Raw genomic sequence first — 18,897 nt, forward strand, 5'->3', positions numbered from 1 at the left:
ACTTCTAGGGGTGTTGACTCTATATTTGTGGTAGTGGACCGTTTTTCAAAAATGGCACATTTTATACCATGCCACAAAGTAGATGATGTTAGCAACATAGCAAGGTTGTTCTTTAGAGAAGTGGTTCGCCTCCATGGTTTACCCAAAAAAAATTGCTTAGGGTATAAAACTTTGTGGTAGTGGACCTTGTGGTCTAGGCTAGGAATAAAACTTTCTTTTTCTACCTCTTGTCATCCACAAACTGATGGGCAAACCAAGGTAGTCAATAGATCCCTTTCCACATTGCTTAGGGTTTTGCTTAAGGGGAATCATAAATCTTGGGATGAGTATCTTCCCCACATTGAATTTGCTTACAATAGAGTGGTCCATAGCACCACCAAACTCTCACCCTTTGAGGTAGTTTATGGTTTTAACCCTCTCACCCCATTGGACTTATTACCTCTTCCAACTTCTTTTGATTTTGTTCATAAAGAAGGGGTTTCTAAGTCCAAATTCATAAAATATTTTCATGAGAAGGTTAAACACCAAATTCAAGCCCATGTTGAAAAGATTGCTCATTCTAAAAACAAGGGCAAGAGAGTTCGGTCTTTTAATGAAGGAGATTTAGTTTGGTTGCACTTAAGGAAGGAAAGATTTCCTAATATAAGAAAATCCAAACTTAGTCCCTGAGGTGATGGTCCATTCCAAATCATCAAAAAGATCAATAATAATGCTTATCAATTGGATCTTCCTCCAGAATATGGTGTGGATCCTACTTTCAACATTACTGATTTGGTACCTTTTGTAGGTATTTTTGATGAAGATGGTGACCACCAAGATTTGAGGCCAAATCCTGTTCACGGGGGAGGGGATGATGTGACCCCAACAAGCCCAACCTCAAATGCATCAACAAGCCCAAGCCCACATCAAGGCTCAATCACTAGAAGCATGATAAGAAAGATTCACATGGGCTTCTCACAAGATGATTAAGTCAATCATGGGCTTTTTACATTATTCACATGGGCTAAAGAAATCTCTAAAATATGAGATGATGCATGAAGGAAGTAGTCTAGTTTTAAATTGGGCCATTGTTTAGGCTTTACTTTCAATAAAAGCTAGAATACTTTTTGGGATCAATTGGGCCGAGTCCAATGTGCTACCTTTGGCCGAGAATTGCATGAGTAACTCTCCATTTGGATGCAAGTAAAGCATGAACTAAGCAAGGAGAATGTGATGAAAGCATGGTGTGTGTGACTTGGTCAAGGAGAGTGTGATACGCCACTTGGCATCATAAAGACTCATCTACTACATCACATGGTCTACAATCAAGCTTCTTCTCCAAGCTACATTTGCATTTCATCTTTGTTGCATTTTCTCTTCATTTGGCCGGCCATGTGCCTATAAATAGAGCCATTCAAATATTGTAATGGTTACTCTTGAATTTCTAATAGATGCTAGTGTTTGAGATCACTCCACACTTCTATTAATTTGAGAGCATACATGGCTAACCTTCTCCTTCATCTCCTCTAGCCACCTTCCATACCATAGATCCACTTTTACTCTTCATCTTCACCAAATTCTCCATTTCCGAGAGCTACTTTCCTCTAATTCTCCAAATTCCGCTGCACTTCATCTTCTCCTCATCAATCTCCATGGATTTCCTTCCTCTCTTACTCCAAGGACGTCCATCACAGACGATCATGTATTACCCTTACCTTCTCAGTAATTTGTTGTAAGAACTCTGGACCAAGTACCACAGACTCTCCATCCTGCTGCCAACACAAAGGTGTCCGACATCTCCTGCCATACAAGGCCTCGTAAGGTGTCATCCCAATGCTGGAATGATAGCTATTATTATAAGTAAACTCCACCAGCGGTAGCACATCACTCCATGTCTGAAGGTGATCCAGAACACATGTTCTCAATAAGTCCTCCGGAGACTGTATGGTTCTCTCACACTGGCCATCAGTCTGAGGATGATATGTCGAGCTCATTTTCAATTGAATGCCCAAAGTGTTCTGCAACGACTGCCAGAACCTCGAGGTAAATCTTGGATCTCTATCTGATATGATACTAGCAGGCACACCATGTAATCTGGCTATTTCCCTTACGTACAACTCTGCTAGTTTATCTAGAGACATCTTCTAATTAATGGGTAGAAAGTGTGCGCACTTCGTCAATCTATCCACTATTACCCATATGGAATCATGCCCCTCACTGACCTTAGTAGATGTGTAACAAAATCCATGGAAATGCTGTCTCATTTCCATTGAGGAATCTCAAGAGGCTCCAACGTACCACCCGACCTTTGATGCTCTATTTTCGTTTTCTAGCACACTAAACAGGATGCTACATAATCTGCCACATCAGTTTTCATGCCAGTCCACCAGAAGGTCGCCTTTAAATCTTTGTACATCTTAGTCATACCTAGATGTATGCTAAGACGACTCTTATGCCCTTCATCCAAGAGCATTTTCCTCAATACCCGACTGTTGGGTACATACACCCTCTCTCTGAATCGCAGGATACCATCCCTATCCATCCTGAAATCTTTTCTCTTCTCTGTGCCTAACTCACTAATAATATGCTGCAATTCCTGATCCTTACCCTGTTCCACCCGAACCTCATCCAGGAACTCATTAGTGATCCTCAACATGCTGCACCGTATGTGACCTGCCTCCATATCCAACCCCAGATTCATATCTCGCAGCTTCTCAATCAGCTCTAACTCCTTAATCATCATAGCTGACACATGAGCTTTCTTCTTGCTCAGAGCGTATGCTATGACATTAGCCTTACCAGGGTGGTATAACAACTCAAAGTCGTAGTCCTTCAGGTATTCCATCCAACGCCTCTGCCTCATATTCAATTCCTTCTAATCAAACAAGTATTTTAAACTCTTGTGATCACTGAATACCTGAAATTGTGCCCCATACAAGTAGTGCCTCCATGTTTTGAGAGCAAAAACCACCGCTGCCAATTCTAAGTCATGTGTAGGATAGTTTTTCTCATGTACCTTCAGCTGACGAGATGCGTAAGCAATAGGCCGTTTCTCCTGTATCAACACACAACCTAGACCTTGGTATGAAGCATCACAGTACACCTCAAACGTCTTGGTTGTGTCCGGAATAGCTAGTATAGGTGTAGTGGTTAATCTCCTCTTCATGTCCTCAAAATAGACTTCACACTCGTCTGTCCAAGAGAAAGGCTACTCATTTCTAGTGAGTTCAGTAAAGGGACTCACCATCTTGGAGAACCCCTCCACAAACCGCCTGTAATAACCCGCCAGATCCAAGAAGCTCCTCACCTCAGTAACTGTCTATGGTCTCTCCCACTTCACCACTGTCTCAATCTTCGCTGGGTCTACCGCTATGCCTTGGGCTGAGATTACATGGCCCAAGAACTGTACCTTATCCAGCCAAAACTCACACTTTGACAGCTTCTCATACAGTTTATGCTCTCTGAGAATTCCCAGCACCATTCTCAGATGGTCTGCATGTACATCCCGACTCTCAAAGTATATCAGTATGTCGTCAATGAACACGACAACAAATTGATCCAAGTATGGTCAGAATATCCTGTTCATGTAGTCCATGAAAATAGCAGGAGCATTTGTCACTCCGAACGGCATCACTACATACTCGTAATGCCCATATATAGCATGATCTGAACACCCTCTTCTGCACATCCTCTGGTTTGACTAAGATCTGATGATATCCAGACCTCAAGTCCATCTTAGAGAACACTGCGGCTCCCATCAGCTGATCCAACAAATCATCTATCCTCGGCAGTGGATACTTATTCTTTATGGTCAGCTTATTCAACTGACGGTAATCTACACATAACCTTGAATTGCCGTCCTTTTTCTTTACTAGGAGTACTAGTGCTCCCCAGGGTGATGCGCTCGGCCGGATGAACTTTTTCTTAAGCAAATCTTCAATTTCCTTCTTCAACTCCGCCAACTCCACTGGTGCCATTCTACAGGGCGCCATGGACACTGGGCTAGCTCCAAAGATGAGATCGATGGAAAAATCCACATCCCTACTCGGTGGCAACTCGAGTATTTCGTCCGGAAATACATCAGCATACCCCTCCACTACTGGAATCACACTGATTTTCTGCATGAGCCACCATCATAAAGCAGGTGGCTCCGACTTCTACCTCATTTATCACACTTGACCTGAGGAGGGAGTTCAAACAAGCAACTCAAATCCCAAATCGTGTGTCACCAAATTCAATCTCCCCACAAACGCATTAGAAATAAAGGAATGGGTTGCCCAAAATCAAACAACACTAGTACTACTTTACAAAACAACACACAAGGTTCAAGAATAAGATTACCCGACTCTGTGGCCTCGGTGGTGGTCAGGGCAAAGACTCTGCCCGCTGCCCTAGCTCGCTTTGTTGGCGATGCTGCTGATTTCTTCGTGCTAAGACTCTTCTTCTCTGGGCAATTGTTGGCGAAGTGTCCTAGTTTGTCGCATATAAAACACTTGCGACGATCGCCTGACCCTCCTACTCCGCCTGCCAGTTGTGGACAATTCCTCTTCAGGTGGGGTCGCCACACTGGTAACAAGTGGGAGCCTGAGATGTTTGTGGCCGGTTGTACGACTTTTTCATCTGCCTAGCCTTCGCGACATTTTTCTGATGTTGGCTCACAATAGGACCAGGGCCCTTCTCCAAGTGCTCAACACTTTTGGCCTGTTCCACCAAGACTGGAAATCTTCTCTCTCTCAAAGGCGTCACCACCTTCTTGAATTCATGTTTGAGTCCTCGCTCAAACTTCAAGCACCTCCATTCCTCAGTCATATTTTGCAAGGAGTATCTCGCTAGATGTTCAAACTTGTTGACATACTCCTGTACTGACATATCTCCATTTGTTGTTGCATACTTGTCCACCAATATTCTGCAACATCATTCAGCAAATAGGTAGCAAAGAGCAGCTTCTACTCATCCTCACAGTTCATCACTCTGAAAATCTTCTCACATTTGCGGAGCCATGCATCCGCTAAATCGGGGGAGGCCTTGCCAGTGAACTCAGTTGGCTTGTGGCGCAAGAAGTCCTCCACGGTCGGCACCCTGATTGGTGCAATCGCCGTCCTAGGTTGCGCTGCTACGGGTGGTTGCATCGTATCCACCATCCGGTGAATCGTCTCAGCGATGTCATCAGCACCACTACTCCTCCTCCTCCTGTTAGCAGCCATAGCCTGGATACACCACATTACAACTGTTAAACATCAATCGCTTAGCGAAACAAAATCGCACACATCTTATCACATCCAACACACAACATGCCACAAACAAACACATTGATAAGCTCACTCCCCACTAGCCCCAAAATATTTTTTTTTAAAAATATTTTCAAAACTTTTGCTCTGATACCAATTGTAACATCCCTAAGGAATATTACTAATATTTAAATACATAAATTTCGAATTAAAACAAAAACCACATTTAATACAATACCATTTCCCAAAAATGCGGGAAAATTAAAACCATAACGGGTACGATACATAATCTGAATGTACAATATCGTTATATATAAATATTACTAAAGTTCAACATAAAAATATTTACATCAAAATCAAAACAATAAAGTTTCTTTCAAAATCCCAAGTAGCCCATGCTCTCCGTCTCTAAGCATCTCCTGGCTCACCTGTCAAATCATCTGCTCCCGGATAACAAATTATCCGATCATCGCCATACACACACAGATAGGGTGAGCTATGCACAAAATTATAAACATATATGTGAAATAAATATGTTTCCCAACCCAAAATAACATAACTAAAATTCTCATACTTTTCAAATAACCCAACCATGACCTCATAGTCCTTCATAAGTCATATACATGTACTAGGTCTTGGGACTTCCTTGTGCTCCCACGAAACTAACTCATTCGTGGTCCAACCCTATGAGCCTATCCCACTCATAGTTCTGTCCTACAAACTCCTCGTCTATAGTAAATCATCCAAGTCTCATACTTGGACCCTGGCACGCACGCAATCACCATACTATGGACTCCTCGCCCAATAGTAGCCGACGGGAACATAACAGTCCCTTGCCCATCGTGCGCTCGACACAGCAATCACTATACTAAGGACTCTTCGCCCATTAGTAGCCGACGGGAACTCAACCAGTTCCATGCCCATCATGTGTCCAACCACTGAGCACATTCCAGACCCCTATTGGACTTAGTCCTTGAAGCCAAAACACCACACCGCATGCATAAACATCCTATACCTAAGATAAATTAGCCAAACCATACACACAAGCACACACAAACATGGAATTTCACATAAACTCGCTTAAGCTAGGGACCCTCGCCCAAGCTAAGCCCTCAGCCTCGGTTAGGCTAACCCACCTCGCCTGAGCGAGCTTAAAACAACAACCACATCACGTTATCTCGCTTAGGCGAGATCCTCTCGCCTAGGCGAGATCATCTCTCGCCCAAACACCCAATTCAGTCTCGCCTGGGCTAAAATGCAAGCAGAACATAACACATGACTACGACATCTCGCTTAGGCGAGGCCGTCTCACCTGAGCGAGACCCTGGTTCGCTCAAAACCCAAAAATCCTCGCCTAGACGAGAAGTCGCACTCAACACGCGCAACTCCATCACTATCTCGCTTAGGCGAACCTCACTCGCTTGAGCGAGAGTCTGTGTCGCTCAAACCCCATCCTCTTCGCCTGAGCGAGAAATGCAGACTCCTTCACTGATCACGCACTCGATTCACCCCAACCTTGCTCAATTCGCACAACAAAACATACCAAACAAAATTCGATCATACCAAATCAATTTACACAATTTTTAACATCACATTGGCATAATATAGACTCCATAAAATCCCCAATTTCCAAGTTCCACCCCATTCCCGCATATACAGTGTATAACCCCCTTTTTTTCATGCATTTAGTCCAAAATTCAAATACAACAGTACCAAATTCACAACCCAAAATTTCCATCATGTGCATCACAAATTTCAGCGCATAATTTCATTAAAAACATACAATACACACAACAACATGAAATTTTGGGTTTAGCTCCCCTAACCTGGAATTAGTGATCAAAATTTGAGAAGACAAAAACCCTGATTCACAATCTCCCTCTTGCTTCAGCCCTTGCACACCCAAAAATTCGCTCACACTCTCAATTTCGTGCTTCTCACTATAGCAGTTCACCACAAATGCCAAAACCCTTCCCTTTACCTATATTTTGGCTTTTATAGGTGCCTTTAAGGTGAGTTTTAAAAATAAAATGGGATTAGCTTTAGTGTGGGCTTAATGGCTATTCAAGTCCCTTAGTGGATGATTTTTCAGCACCTAATGGTTACCCTTCTGCTAGATTTTCTTTACCCCTTCACATTCATACCACAACTAATAGTTAGCAAAAATAAAGCTTATTCTTTGCCCACCAAGGTTTGAACCCGTGACCTTCCACTCATAAGACCAAAGCACAACCACTATGCCAAATTCACATTTGGTGATACTCTCCAATCAAAAACAGTTTACATCATCAATTCCATACTCATACATATTAATAAAAATTAATAATAAAACAATAACACATAATTGGCATACATAGGACTTAACCCAAGTCCTCTCACACAACCAAAGTACTCTCAACCATTTGAGCTAGCACTTTTCTACATCACACAAACCAACAATTAATGCCATAAAGGCTCTTTTTTTACTCGCATTTATTAATTAATTAATTATTTAATTAATTAATTTCACGGGTCTTACAATTCCTGAAAGACTATGATTTTGAACTGCTATATCACCCGAGGAAGGCAAATGTGGTAGCCGATGTCATGAGTAGGAAGATAGTGCACATCGCGCATCTTATGATAAAGGAAGTGGAGCTACTAGAACAATTCAGGGGTATGAAGCTACAGGTGGAGTTGGAGTCTGGACTCATTATATATAGTAACCTGACTATATCTAGTGACTTTTTGGACTCAGTCAGAGAAAGACAGTTGTTGGATGCAAGTTTGAATAGAGTCAGGGAACAGCTTAGGTCAGATGAGGCTAGAGACTTTGCTTTGGGTAATGATAGCATAATGAGGTTCCAGGGCAAGGTGTGTGTGTCTGATGACGTTGAGGTGAAAAGGTTAATCCTTGAGGAAAGGCATATAAGTCGTCTTAGCTTGCATCATGACTAAGATGTATCAAGACCTCAAGGAAACCTTCTGGTGGTAGGGGATGAAGAAAGATGTGGCACAGTTTGTTTCAGCCTGTCTGACCTGTCAGAAGGCAAAGGTAGAGCACCAGAGACCCGGGGGGATCTTACAGCCCTTAGAGATACTAGTGTGGAAATGGGACATCATCTCGATGGACTTTGTGACCCATTTGCCACGAACTTTTAGAGGGCACGACACCATCTGGGTTATAGTGGATCGACTGACCAAGAGTGCTCATTTCTTAGCGATGAACTTGAGGATGTCCATGGCCAATTTGGCCCAGTTGTACATTAATGAGATTGTGAGGTTACACGGAGTACCTTCAAGTATGGTTTCCGACAACAATCCACGATTCACTTCATGGTTTTGGCAGACGCTACAAAGTGCTTTAGGTAGCAGCTCAGCATGACTTTAGCTTATCATCCTCAGATCGATGGCCAGTCTGAGAGGACGATTCAGTCGCTTGAGGATTTGTTGAGAACATGCATACTGGATCATTTGGGTGGTTGGGATGAGGTACTGCCTTTGATAGCATTCACCTACAACAACAGTTTTCACGCGAGCATTGGCATGGCGCCATATGAGGCTCTTTATGGCAGGAAGACTCCCTTATGTTGGTATCAGGATGGAGAGGCACTGTTGGTTGGACCAGAGTTATTGGAGCAAACCACTGAGAAGGTGAGAATGGTGAGAGACCGAATGTAGGCTTCACAGAGCAGACAAAAGGCTTATGCGAACCGTAGGAGGAGACCCTTGGAGTTCGCGGTTGGAGACCACGTGTTCTTAAGGGTGACCCAAACCATTGGTGTGGGAAGGGCTCTCCGCTCAAGGAAGCTTTCTCCTAAGTTTCTTGGTCCTTATCAAATCTCTATGAGGATTGGGCCGGTGGCTTATGAGATAGCTTTGCCCCCACAGTTTGCGAACCTTCATCCGGTGTTCCATGTGTCGCAGCTGAGGAAGTATGTGTTTAATCCGGCTCATGTGTTGGAAGTTGAGGATATATAGATCAGATAGGACCTCACTGTGGAAGTACCACCCATTGCCTTAGAGGAGAGTCGAGTTGAGGAACGTAGGGGAAAATCGGTCAGTCTTGTCAAGGTCATCTGGGATCGAAGGACCGGTGACTCTACTTGGGAGTTAAAAGAGGATATGAGGAAATCAAACCCACATCTTTTTACCTGGTAATTTTTCATTTTCGAGGTCAAAAATTTTTCTTGTTGGGGAGAATGTAAGGCCCACTAATTCATTTCTGCCCTATTTTAAAAGGGGTGCCCCAAATCAGTTGGGCTTGGGGCTGACCCATCGGGAGCCAAACACCCTAATCTGCCCTAACCCTTTCACTTCACTTTTCAGAATCAGCCTCTCACCCTCTCTTAGAGTTTCAGCAAACCTCTCCTAGGGTTTGGTCTTTGGCCCCCATCAAGCTTTTTCAAACTCATTCTTTTTCCACGTAAGTTGTTCCTCATCCAATACGTTCCTTATTATAACACCGTTGTCTTGAGTCCATCTAAAGTCACTTTTGGTAACTGTGTTTTTCTCTGTTCATTTATTCTCCAACTCAATAAACTGCTATAGGAGCTACGGTACTTCACTGTTCGTAGTTAGGAACCCCTCTGCTAGCTTATTTCCAGGTAAGGGAAGTTAGGGTTTTGTTAAATCTGTGGTTTTTCGTGATTGCTTGATGATATTTCATGATTTGTTTGGGTGGCATGCTGCTGCGAGCTTATGAGATGTTTATTGCATTAATTTGGTTGTATTGTTGGACTGTTGCACGAGAGAATAGTGGTGAGCACTGGTTTTCTCACCCAAGCGAGCCTGCCTCGCCTAGGCGAGATTGACAGATGCTCGCCCAAGTTATTTTACGCGAGTAATTGCTCAGGCGACCCACACTATTTTTTAGCGAGCGAACGTCTCGCCCAGGCGAGAGGGGTCTCACCTAAGTGAGAATATGCATAAGGTTACTATTCCTGTAAGTCGAGCTCTCGCCTAGGCGAAAGGATCTTGCCTGAGTGAGAGTCCCTCTCGCCTGGGCGAGGCCTTTCAGCCTGAGCGAGGAGTTGGGCAAAAGTGCGTGACTATTTTGGTTGTTTCTTTGCTCTTAGATAGAGGCACTTGCTTGAATTTAATTGTTATGACTAAAAGCATGAGATGAATGACTATGTATGAGTGATGTGGTTCATGGATTGTGAATGATGGATTTGGTATGATCTTGGCGTGTGATTTGACTGGGATGGTTGGTATTAAAGTGGCTTGGCATTGGTATGAGATGAGGTTCCATATTCAGGGTTTTGGGAAGAATAAGTTGGTATAGATTCAACATGTGATAAAAAATTAAGATTGATTATAAAGGTTGGCATGAGATTGATATGTATGATAAATAACTTCTTGATTGATTGAGTATGATTTGTACGAGGTCAGTACGTAAACCCATGAGCCTCTAGGTGAGACCTCATGGTAGTGCTTTAGTGGTCGGGACGTAATTCCATGACCCCTGTTAGTGGGAGTTCATGGTGGTGGCCCATCTATATAATTTGGTAAGGATTCAAGGTAAGGTTGCATCCTGACACTCTAAGGAGTTAGTTAGTCTCACTTAGAGCGGACTAACACTTGTGGTGAGAGTAGCAGGAGGCCTGAAACTCATTAAGGGCTAACCTTGTGTGGGGGGGATTGAAACATTGTAACACTTAGCTCGGGGGTGAGCAGGAAAATCCACCACAAGTGCAAACATTCGCTGAATCCAACTAGATTATATGTATCTGGATGAGTCGAGTCTGAGTCTAGTGTATTGTTTGAAAAGTCATAATATGTTTGGATGATATATACTGCTTGGATGGTATAATAGCATGTGACTGCATGATAAGTTGTTTTCTACTCTAGCTTACCCTATTTGCTCGTTTGGTTGCCTTGCGTGTGGTTCTTCTCCTTTTGCGATGATCATCAATTTATTGATGTGAGCAGATGCGAGAGGTTTTCGCGTTCAACAGAGAAATGGTGACTCTGTTGCTTAGCCCGCCTGGGTTGGTTCCCACTTAGTGGATTCTCATTTAGGGCTAAGGCCCATGTATTGTCTTCTCTTGGAATTTACTTGAATTATTATCACTCTCTTACATTACTTTGTACCCGGCATCGTGGTGTGCCTCCATTATCGTCCTTTAAGTACTTGGATATCTACAAGGGTGACATTATACCTGTTGATCTTGTTTCTTTTATTATATTGTGTGACATTTCCTTTAATTAGCTTTATTAATCAAATGGGGTGCTACAAATATCATAATACAAATGTTTTTATATAAAATTTTCTCTTTTAAATTTTTAAAATATAAAATAAATAGTGCATAATAACTATAACACAATTAATTTAAAATAATGACATACATATTTAGTGCTGGACATTGTTATACTATTACCATATAATATATTTATTTAATTTTTTATCTTTAAAAATATAATCTAAAGTCTTAATGTTTTCATAAAATATAAATATTGATTTGAAATCTGTTTTAAAATATTTACAAGAATTTGTATGTTTTTTTCTTCAAAATTTCAACAATTTATATAGAGAATATATTTCAACCGAATCGTATCCAAAATTATTACTGTCAAAATTTATTAGAAAAAAATATTGTTTTTCATAGATATAGATACATTTTCAATTAGATACATTCTTTAAAAATGATGTTAGAAGAAAATAATTTTAAAATACTACATACAATGTAAAAGAAATAAGGAACTCGTACCAATTTTTTTTTTTTTTGATTGAAATCTTTCAGATTTAAACATTTTTAACTTTTTTTTTAATTTAAAAATATGGTGCAGAATTTTAAGAATTTAGTTATTTAAATTCATACGTTAACGTATTATTTTTTATATTATCATATTATATATATATATATATTATCATTATATATAATAACTTTTTTAGATAGATTTTTAAATATGAAAATAAATATTAATCAAAGATTCAAATTTAAAGAAATTGAAGATTATAGATACTATAATCAAGAAAACTATCATTCGATATTTCAGCATATCACATTTGTGTTCATCGTATGAATATTTCCAATTCAAAATCATTATAAATTAATCTTTTAAAAGTTTAAAAATATAATGAGGATTTTAAAATTTAGTTATTTAAATTCATATGTTTTCTTGTTATCTTTTCATTATTAAACACTAAAAAGATAACATTTATCAAATAATTGTGTATTATATATATATATATATATATATATATATATTGTAAATATGAAAATAATGAATATTTATTTTTAATAGATAAAAGATAAAATATTAGAGATATTACAAATAAAATTAAAGATTCAAAAAAATTGCTATAAAAGTAGATTTGTCAAGGTATATTTGCATATTCTTTTGCTCTTCATCTTTCCTTCATAGATTTGTGACTTTTCTTCAATTAGTATCTTCATAATGAATTTGTCTTGTGACAACTTCTTTGAAATATTCTCTAGATTACCTGCAAAAGTCATATACGAATTCATGTCTACATGCATGATATTGTCAAAGCTTCCAAAAGAAACTTATTTTGCATCTTAACAAGCTCAACATGCACTCTTGAGGGACGACACTTGTTTTTTCATCTAGCCAGAAACTCCTATTGAAGTAACTCGATGGTGCAATCTCCCAATTGAATTTCATCCCTTACCTGAAGAAGAATCATCATCCGAGGTGTCAAGATTTTATGTTCAAGCAACAGTTTGGTTCTTTGTTCAATGGCTAGTGAGAATGAAGTAAACTTTTATATCATCAACCCAACAACATCACCTATTCGAACTCCCGACCGCATTCAAAATAGCAGTTTTTATGATCATAAGATTGGTTTTCTATGCGAATTAGATGGTAATTTTATGATATATCTCTTTATTGATAATTTAGTTGAGTGGTCTTCTTATTTTGACTGCAAAGTATATAAGGATGAAGTGTGGAAAGAAAAAGAAGGATTTTTCAATGGTAGTAGAAATTTAAGATTTGACATGCATGTGTGTCATAGAAGAGCTATTCATTTTATATTAGATTGTTCTGCTTACTTAACAAGAAACAACCCATATTTCAGACCTTACATTATGTCATACAATTTTGAGGATGGAAAATCAAGAATGTTAAGGGTACCCAAAGAAGCAAGAAAGGGTTCTCATGACAAAAGCTGTGAGATGAGAATTTTTAAATGGGGAAAAACCATTGATTCAGATTAATCCATTTGTTTGGTGAGATTGCGAAAGAGAGTATTTACTATATGGGTTTTGACAAAGTATGAATCAATTTTATGGAGAAAAATTTTAAAGATAAGAGTGAAGGCAATGGGAGTGGTGGAGAATGATCCTTCTCAAATAGTAGTAAAAAATTTTATTGTATTAAATGGAAAACTTTTGGTGTTTAGTACCCAAAAGAAGATTTACTTATATGGTTTGAGTGATAACAAATTTCATAAATTTTGGGATTATGAATGTGAATTCAACTTTATGCGCTTCACTCCTTACATAAATACCTTGTGCACATGTGATATTGGAACAAGAAATTTATCTCTACCTATAAATATCTAACAATTTTAGTATTTTTTTTTTCATTAATAATTTCACTTTATTATGTATAACTTTCATTATTTTAATTTTGATTCCTATTATAGTTCATATTGATATGATACAAATTTTTTTTCATGTCATGTTTTTGTTTATGATAACTTATGCATATATCTTATCTATATTTTATTTCAAATTTAATACGTAAAATTTATTAAAAAAAAATTCAAAGTTCATATTTTTCTTTATATATATATATATATATATATATATATATTATTTCTATTAGCAGTGCATTTTTAGCGGTCTTATTACACGGTTACAAATCAATAAAAATTCTGTCAATTATTCAAACCGCTACAAATTTTAAAACTTTAGTTTTAAACAATGAATTTGTGTTTCATTCAACAACATATTCTTCTCAACAACTCAGCAGTGCACTTTTTCTCTAAAAATCACGATTATTTCTTCCTTATCCCCCACCAATCAACGCTCCTCCAGCGGCGAAGAGGTACCCCTCCATCCTGCGACAACGTCGTTTTTTTCTTCACCGACGATTAAACATATTTAGTGGCTAAATTCATATTTAGTTTGTATTTTGGATTAAAAATTTATATTATTTTGATCTTGTTATTTCTTACTAAATTGCTTTTATATTTCCCTTGCACTTATTTTGCCTTGCGCAGACACAGAGTTTGAATGTAAAGGCTTTGGGACTGGTCAACAAAATAAACTGGCCACTTTATAAGAATATTTCCATGGCTTCATCCGGAGAAGTTGTAAGTATTTGCTTTTGAACTAGTTTGCTCTAAATTTATATTTATTATATAACTTACAAAAAGAAGAAATTTAAATCTATTTGTAAAAAAAACCCAAGTTTGTCAAACTTAAGATTCTTTGTAGATGGCCAAAGTGTCTAGGACATGAACATTTTGAAATGCTTGAGCAAAAAGGTTCCTTAACTTCATTTATAATGGTACAATATTTGAAGGGAGTAATTAAAACTTACAAGATCCCTTGATCGTAGAAAAGAAAAAGAAATCAGATTTGAATATGATATAAATGAAACAATTGTAGAAAATGTTGGACAAATTCAGATAACTGAATTGAATCCCACACTAGTAGTACATGTATAGCAGGGTTTTATCAAAGTCATTAGTTATTCATCAGTAAGCACAACCACTCCTAAATATGTTTTGTCAAAAGAAATTGGCAATCACTTTTCACTTTACTGACTCTTGGAAGTAAAATTGCAGGCATCGATACCTGGAAGTTTATCTTTAGTTAACTTGAAGATTGTCAACAGAATGGCTGAAAATTTCTTGGTCTATCTTGAAGAGCATGTTATTTGGTTTGTGGAATGTTGCAGTGATTTGGAGTTGTCAAAGACACTCTTCTTTTTTGTTCTCTTGCAGTCTTTTTGTATAAACGAAAAGGTTTGCTTTCTCTTTCTTTTTTTTAATTACATGTTTTCAGAAATAAATGTTTTGAGTTATATCTTAGCTTTCCTTAGTTGTAGTTTGTTTCTTTCTATTAGATGTTTGTCATAAACTTGTAATTAATTGACTTATTTTTTTTCTTATGATCAAAGAGTAAGACATTTGTGCACTATTTGAATGTCTATTTCTTATTCTAAAGGCTGAGTGGGAAACTTCAGTAGCTGCTGATGTCGTATTGGACGAGGTACGTAGGATTTACTTGCATTCAGTTTTTCTTAGTTCACTAAAATCGTTGCTTTCAAATTTTATAGGGATGAAAAATAAAGAAACAAATTTTTTAGGGAACTAAAATCTAAACTTACTAATTGTACCGGAACTAAAAGTATATTTAAACTTAAAATTATTTTAGGTTACTATATTCTTATGTAAACATATTGTCAGCCACAGTCATAAAATTAGTAGTTTATTCTTGTACTAGGATTTCTCCTTAGTTTATTCACACATTAGTATTATTATTTATAATGAATAATAATAGAGAATAAAGTTAATATGAAAAATATTTGGTAAATTGGTAAGATATTTTGCTATCTACCATATCATATCTCTCTCTTTAATGTTATATTTAAATCCTATCTCTAACATAATTAAATCATATTTCTAACAATTATGTTATAGTTTAGATATTGGACTTCCATCTGGAAAATCACTCTTTCAACTTCAAGCTGAGACTAGCGGCTCAAGCTACAAATGAGATTAAGTTCCATTTGTCTTGCTTCAATTTCTTCATGCATTCTGGTGTTACATTCTCATCAGTTTATGTATTGTTGATTCAACTTCTTCGCTATAAATACACTCGTACATAATGACTAGCACTGATGAGCCAACACGCAAATTCTTTGAAAGCCATAAATATTCCAGTCTCGAGGCTGAATAGATAAGATGTTTAAACCATTTTCCAGCACAATATTAGTACTTGTTTTACCATCGTTTACATACTATAGAACTCACCTCTTTGGTATAGGTTATCTTTTTCCAACAAGGAACAATCCCTTGTGTTTCTAAGGATGGCAGATTTATTATGGAGACTCCATACAGGGTGTGCTTTCATTTTTGGTTTCATAGATGGATGTTAACTAAAACATTGAAAAATGATGGTACTAAGAACTTAGCATTCAACCTATTATTGCTGATAAATAATTTATTTATTTGATCGTGTTATTATGCCATGAGTGAGAGCAACTTGTGCATCTCTTTAAGTATTTCAAAATTGGAATTTGGCTGCTGCTGCATATCAGTGTGTGCCTAGTTCACGTTGGAGTGTCCTATAAAGTACACGTAACAAATAGCTTATATATTTAATCTATAGTTTCCTTTTTTTTATATTTAAAGAAATTTACTAATAGTTGTTTTTTCTTGTCTGTGTAGGCAAACTGGAAATGTATACAAGAATGTGCAAAGGAAGATTGAGAGATTTTCCCACATGTATATTAGTAAACAATTTAGTTTGTCATTTCTCTCCACTGGCTAGTGATGAGGCAATGTTGAAAGAAGGTGATATATTCAAAATGTAAGATTATCAGAACTTGAATTTTTGGGTTTGTTCATGTGTATTATTTGGAGGAATTTAATTGCTCTGTTATGTTCCTTGTTGATTTTGATCTCTAAATGATGCAAACTATCATGTCATGAGTTATGGATAAACTCCGATAAAGCTTATTTGTCATATTTACACCGATAGAGGTATTTATGGTTCTCACATGGACTTGCCAATTGAATGCATTGCTCATCTTTGGAACTCATCTCGGTTGTAGTGTGTTATGCATTCTACAATTTTTCTCTGTATGATGAAGAAATCATAGACTATGGATGCATTATTTGAAAGATGCACTATTTGAAAAAAAGGTGATTATTATTTATCCATCATATCAGCTTGCTCACCCTTTTCAATTGACAGTAAGCTTATTCTTGGACTAGTGCTTAATGATTTTATTTGATGGACAGGGATGCTGTGTCACAATATCACGGTATGTGAAAACATACTTCAATCCAATACTTCAAGATTGTATTTCAGAATGACTTGTCTTTGATTCTGCAACACCCTTTTCTTAAATAGGCACTGCAGAATATCTTTACATTAATATTCAATAAAGGGGGAGGGATTATAGGAGATTTCCTATTTACATGGAGTAATTGAGGATCCCTAACAGCTAGGTGTTACATATATAGAATAATCTATTAAATACATAATCAATTATATTTATACACACTAACATCCCCCCTCAAATTGATGCTGGTAAATCAACCAGCAACAATTTGCCAACAAGAAACTGATGGCGCTGTCGAGTCATAGCTTTGGTAAAGATATCTGCAACCTGAAAATCAGTAGAGATGTAAGGAAGAGAGATGACATTGTTGGTCAAGGCCTCTCGAATATAATGACAATCCACTTCAATATGCTTGGTACGTTCATGGAACACTGGATTTGCAGCAATCTGAATAGCACTTGTATTGTCTGCATGAAGAGGTGTAGAGGTAGGTTGGGAAAACCCAAGCTGGTCCAAAAGACTACGTAACCATATAACTTCAGCACAAGCAGCTGACATTGAACGATATTCAGCCTCAGTAGAAGATTTAGAAACACGATCTTGCTTCTTACATTTCCAAGAAATTAAGGCATCACCAAGAAACATACACCAACCAGTAGTAGACCTACGAGTATCCGGACATCCTGCCCAATCAGCATCACTATAGGCCATAAGCTGTAAAGATGAGGCTTTGGGAAAGAATAACCCACGTGCAGATGAACCTTTAAGATAGCGGATAATACGACGAACCGCAGCAAAATGAAGATGACGAGGAGAAGACATAAATTGGCTGACCTGGTGAACAGCATACGAAATGTCAGGTCTAGTAGTGGTGAGATAAATAAGACTGCCTACCAAACGCCGATAGAGAGTGGGATCAGGCAAGAGATCTCCTTCATCTTTCCTATACTTGACATTTACTTCAATAGGAGTATCAACTGAAGTAGTTCCAACTAAACCCGCCAATTTGATTAAATCTTGAATATACTTTTGTTGGTTTAAAAAAATGCCATTGGATCGATGATGAACCTCCAATCCCAGAAAATATGTGAGTTGTCCAAGATCTTTCATGCGAAATGTTGCATGGAGCGCAGTTTGCAACTTAATAATTAACTCATGATCAGTTCCCGTAATAATGAGATCATCCACATAAACCAACAGGAGAACGATACCGACAGTAGACTTGTGAAAGAAGAGAGAATAGTCATATTGACTCTGCGTAAAGGAGAACTTAAGCAGAGTAGTACGAAACTTCTCAAACCAAGCCCGAGGAGCCTGTTTAAGCCCATACAAGGAACGTCGAAGTTTGCAAACATCAGAAGAGGAAGAAGGAAGCATACCAGAAGGAAGTTTCATATAGATTTCTTCTTTGAGATCACCGTGAAGAAAAGCATTCTTCACATCCATTTGATGCAATGGCCAAGATTGAGAAGCAGCAATAGCAAGGATAGTCCGAATTGTAGTCATCTTAGCAACAGGAGCGAATGTCTCCTCATAATCAATCCCATACTCTTGTCTATTACCAAGAGCGACCAGTCGAGCTTTATAGCGATCTAAAGAGCCATCAGATCGAAGTTGGATAGAGAACACCCATTTACTTCCAATAGGTTTTACCGTGGGAGGACAAGACACAATATCCCATGTGTGATTTTCTTGAAGTGCTTGTAGTTCTTCTTGC

The 18,897-nt window shown here is 38.1% G+C and overlaps 1 protein-coding gene and 1 long non-coding RNA gene across 3 annotated transcripts; one reads left to right on the forward strand and one right to left on the reverse strand.

Moving 5' to 3' along the window:
• Positions 1-4,527: 4,527 nt before the first annotated feature.
• Positions 4,528-5,183, reverse strand: LOC146883643 (uncharacterized). Its single transcript, XM_085666671.1, has 2 exons — positions 4,930-5,183; positions 4,528-4,885 (listed from the first exon to the last, which is right to left on the reverse strand). The coding sequence occupies exons 1-2, from the start codon at positions 5,181-5,183 to the stop codon at positions 4,528-4,530; spliced, it is 612 nt and encodes a 203-aa protein (XP_085522797.1).
• A 9,103-nt stretch (positions 5,184-14,286) lies between these two features.
• LOC114162455 (uncharacterized) lies at positions 14,287-15,863 on the forward strand. Of its 2 annotated transcripts, none has more exons than XR_014984563.1 (3): positions 14,287-14,475; positions 14,953-15,379; positions 15,811-15,863. It is a non-coding gene; the product is annotated as an uncharacterized LOC114162455 (long non-coding RNA). The 2 variants fall into 2 exon arrangements; XR_014984562.1 differs by having other exon boundaries at positions 14,291-14,475; positions 15,816-15,863.
• The last annotated feature ends 3,034 nt before the right edge of the window (positions 15,864-18,897 follow it).

Source organism: Vigna unguiculata, chromosome 9 (assembly GCF_037176805.1).
Source record: "Vigna unguiculata cultivar grain cowpea cultivar isolate G323 ecotype 2 chromosome 9, ASM3717680v1, whole genome shotgun sequence".
In the NCBI taxonomy this organism is placed as follows: Eukaryota; Viridiplantae; Streptophyta; class Magnoliopsida; order Fabales; family Fabaceae; genus Vigna; species Vigna unguiculata.

Excerpts from the sequence above, each read along its gene's own strand:
- LOC146883643 (XM_085666671.1), bottom strand. The coding sequence starts at position 5,183 with ATGGCTGCTAACAGGAGGAGGAGGAGTAGTGGTGCTGATGACATCGCT. Across the intron at positions 4,886-4,929 it reads GTGATGAACTGTGAGGATGA|AATATTGGTGGACAAGTATG; the intron begins GTAGAAGCTGCT and ends ATGATGTTGCAG.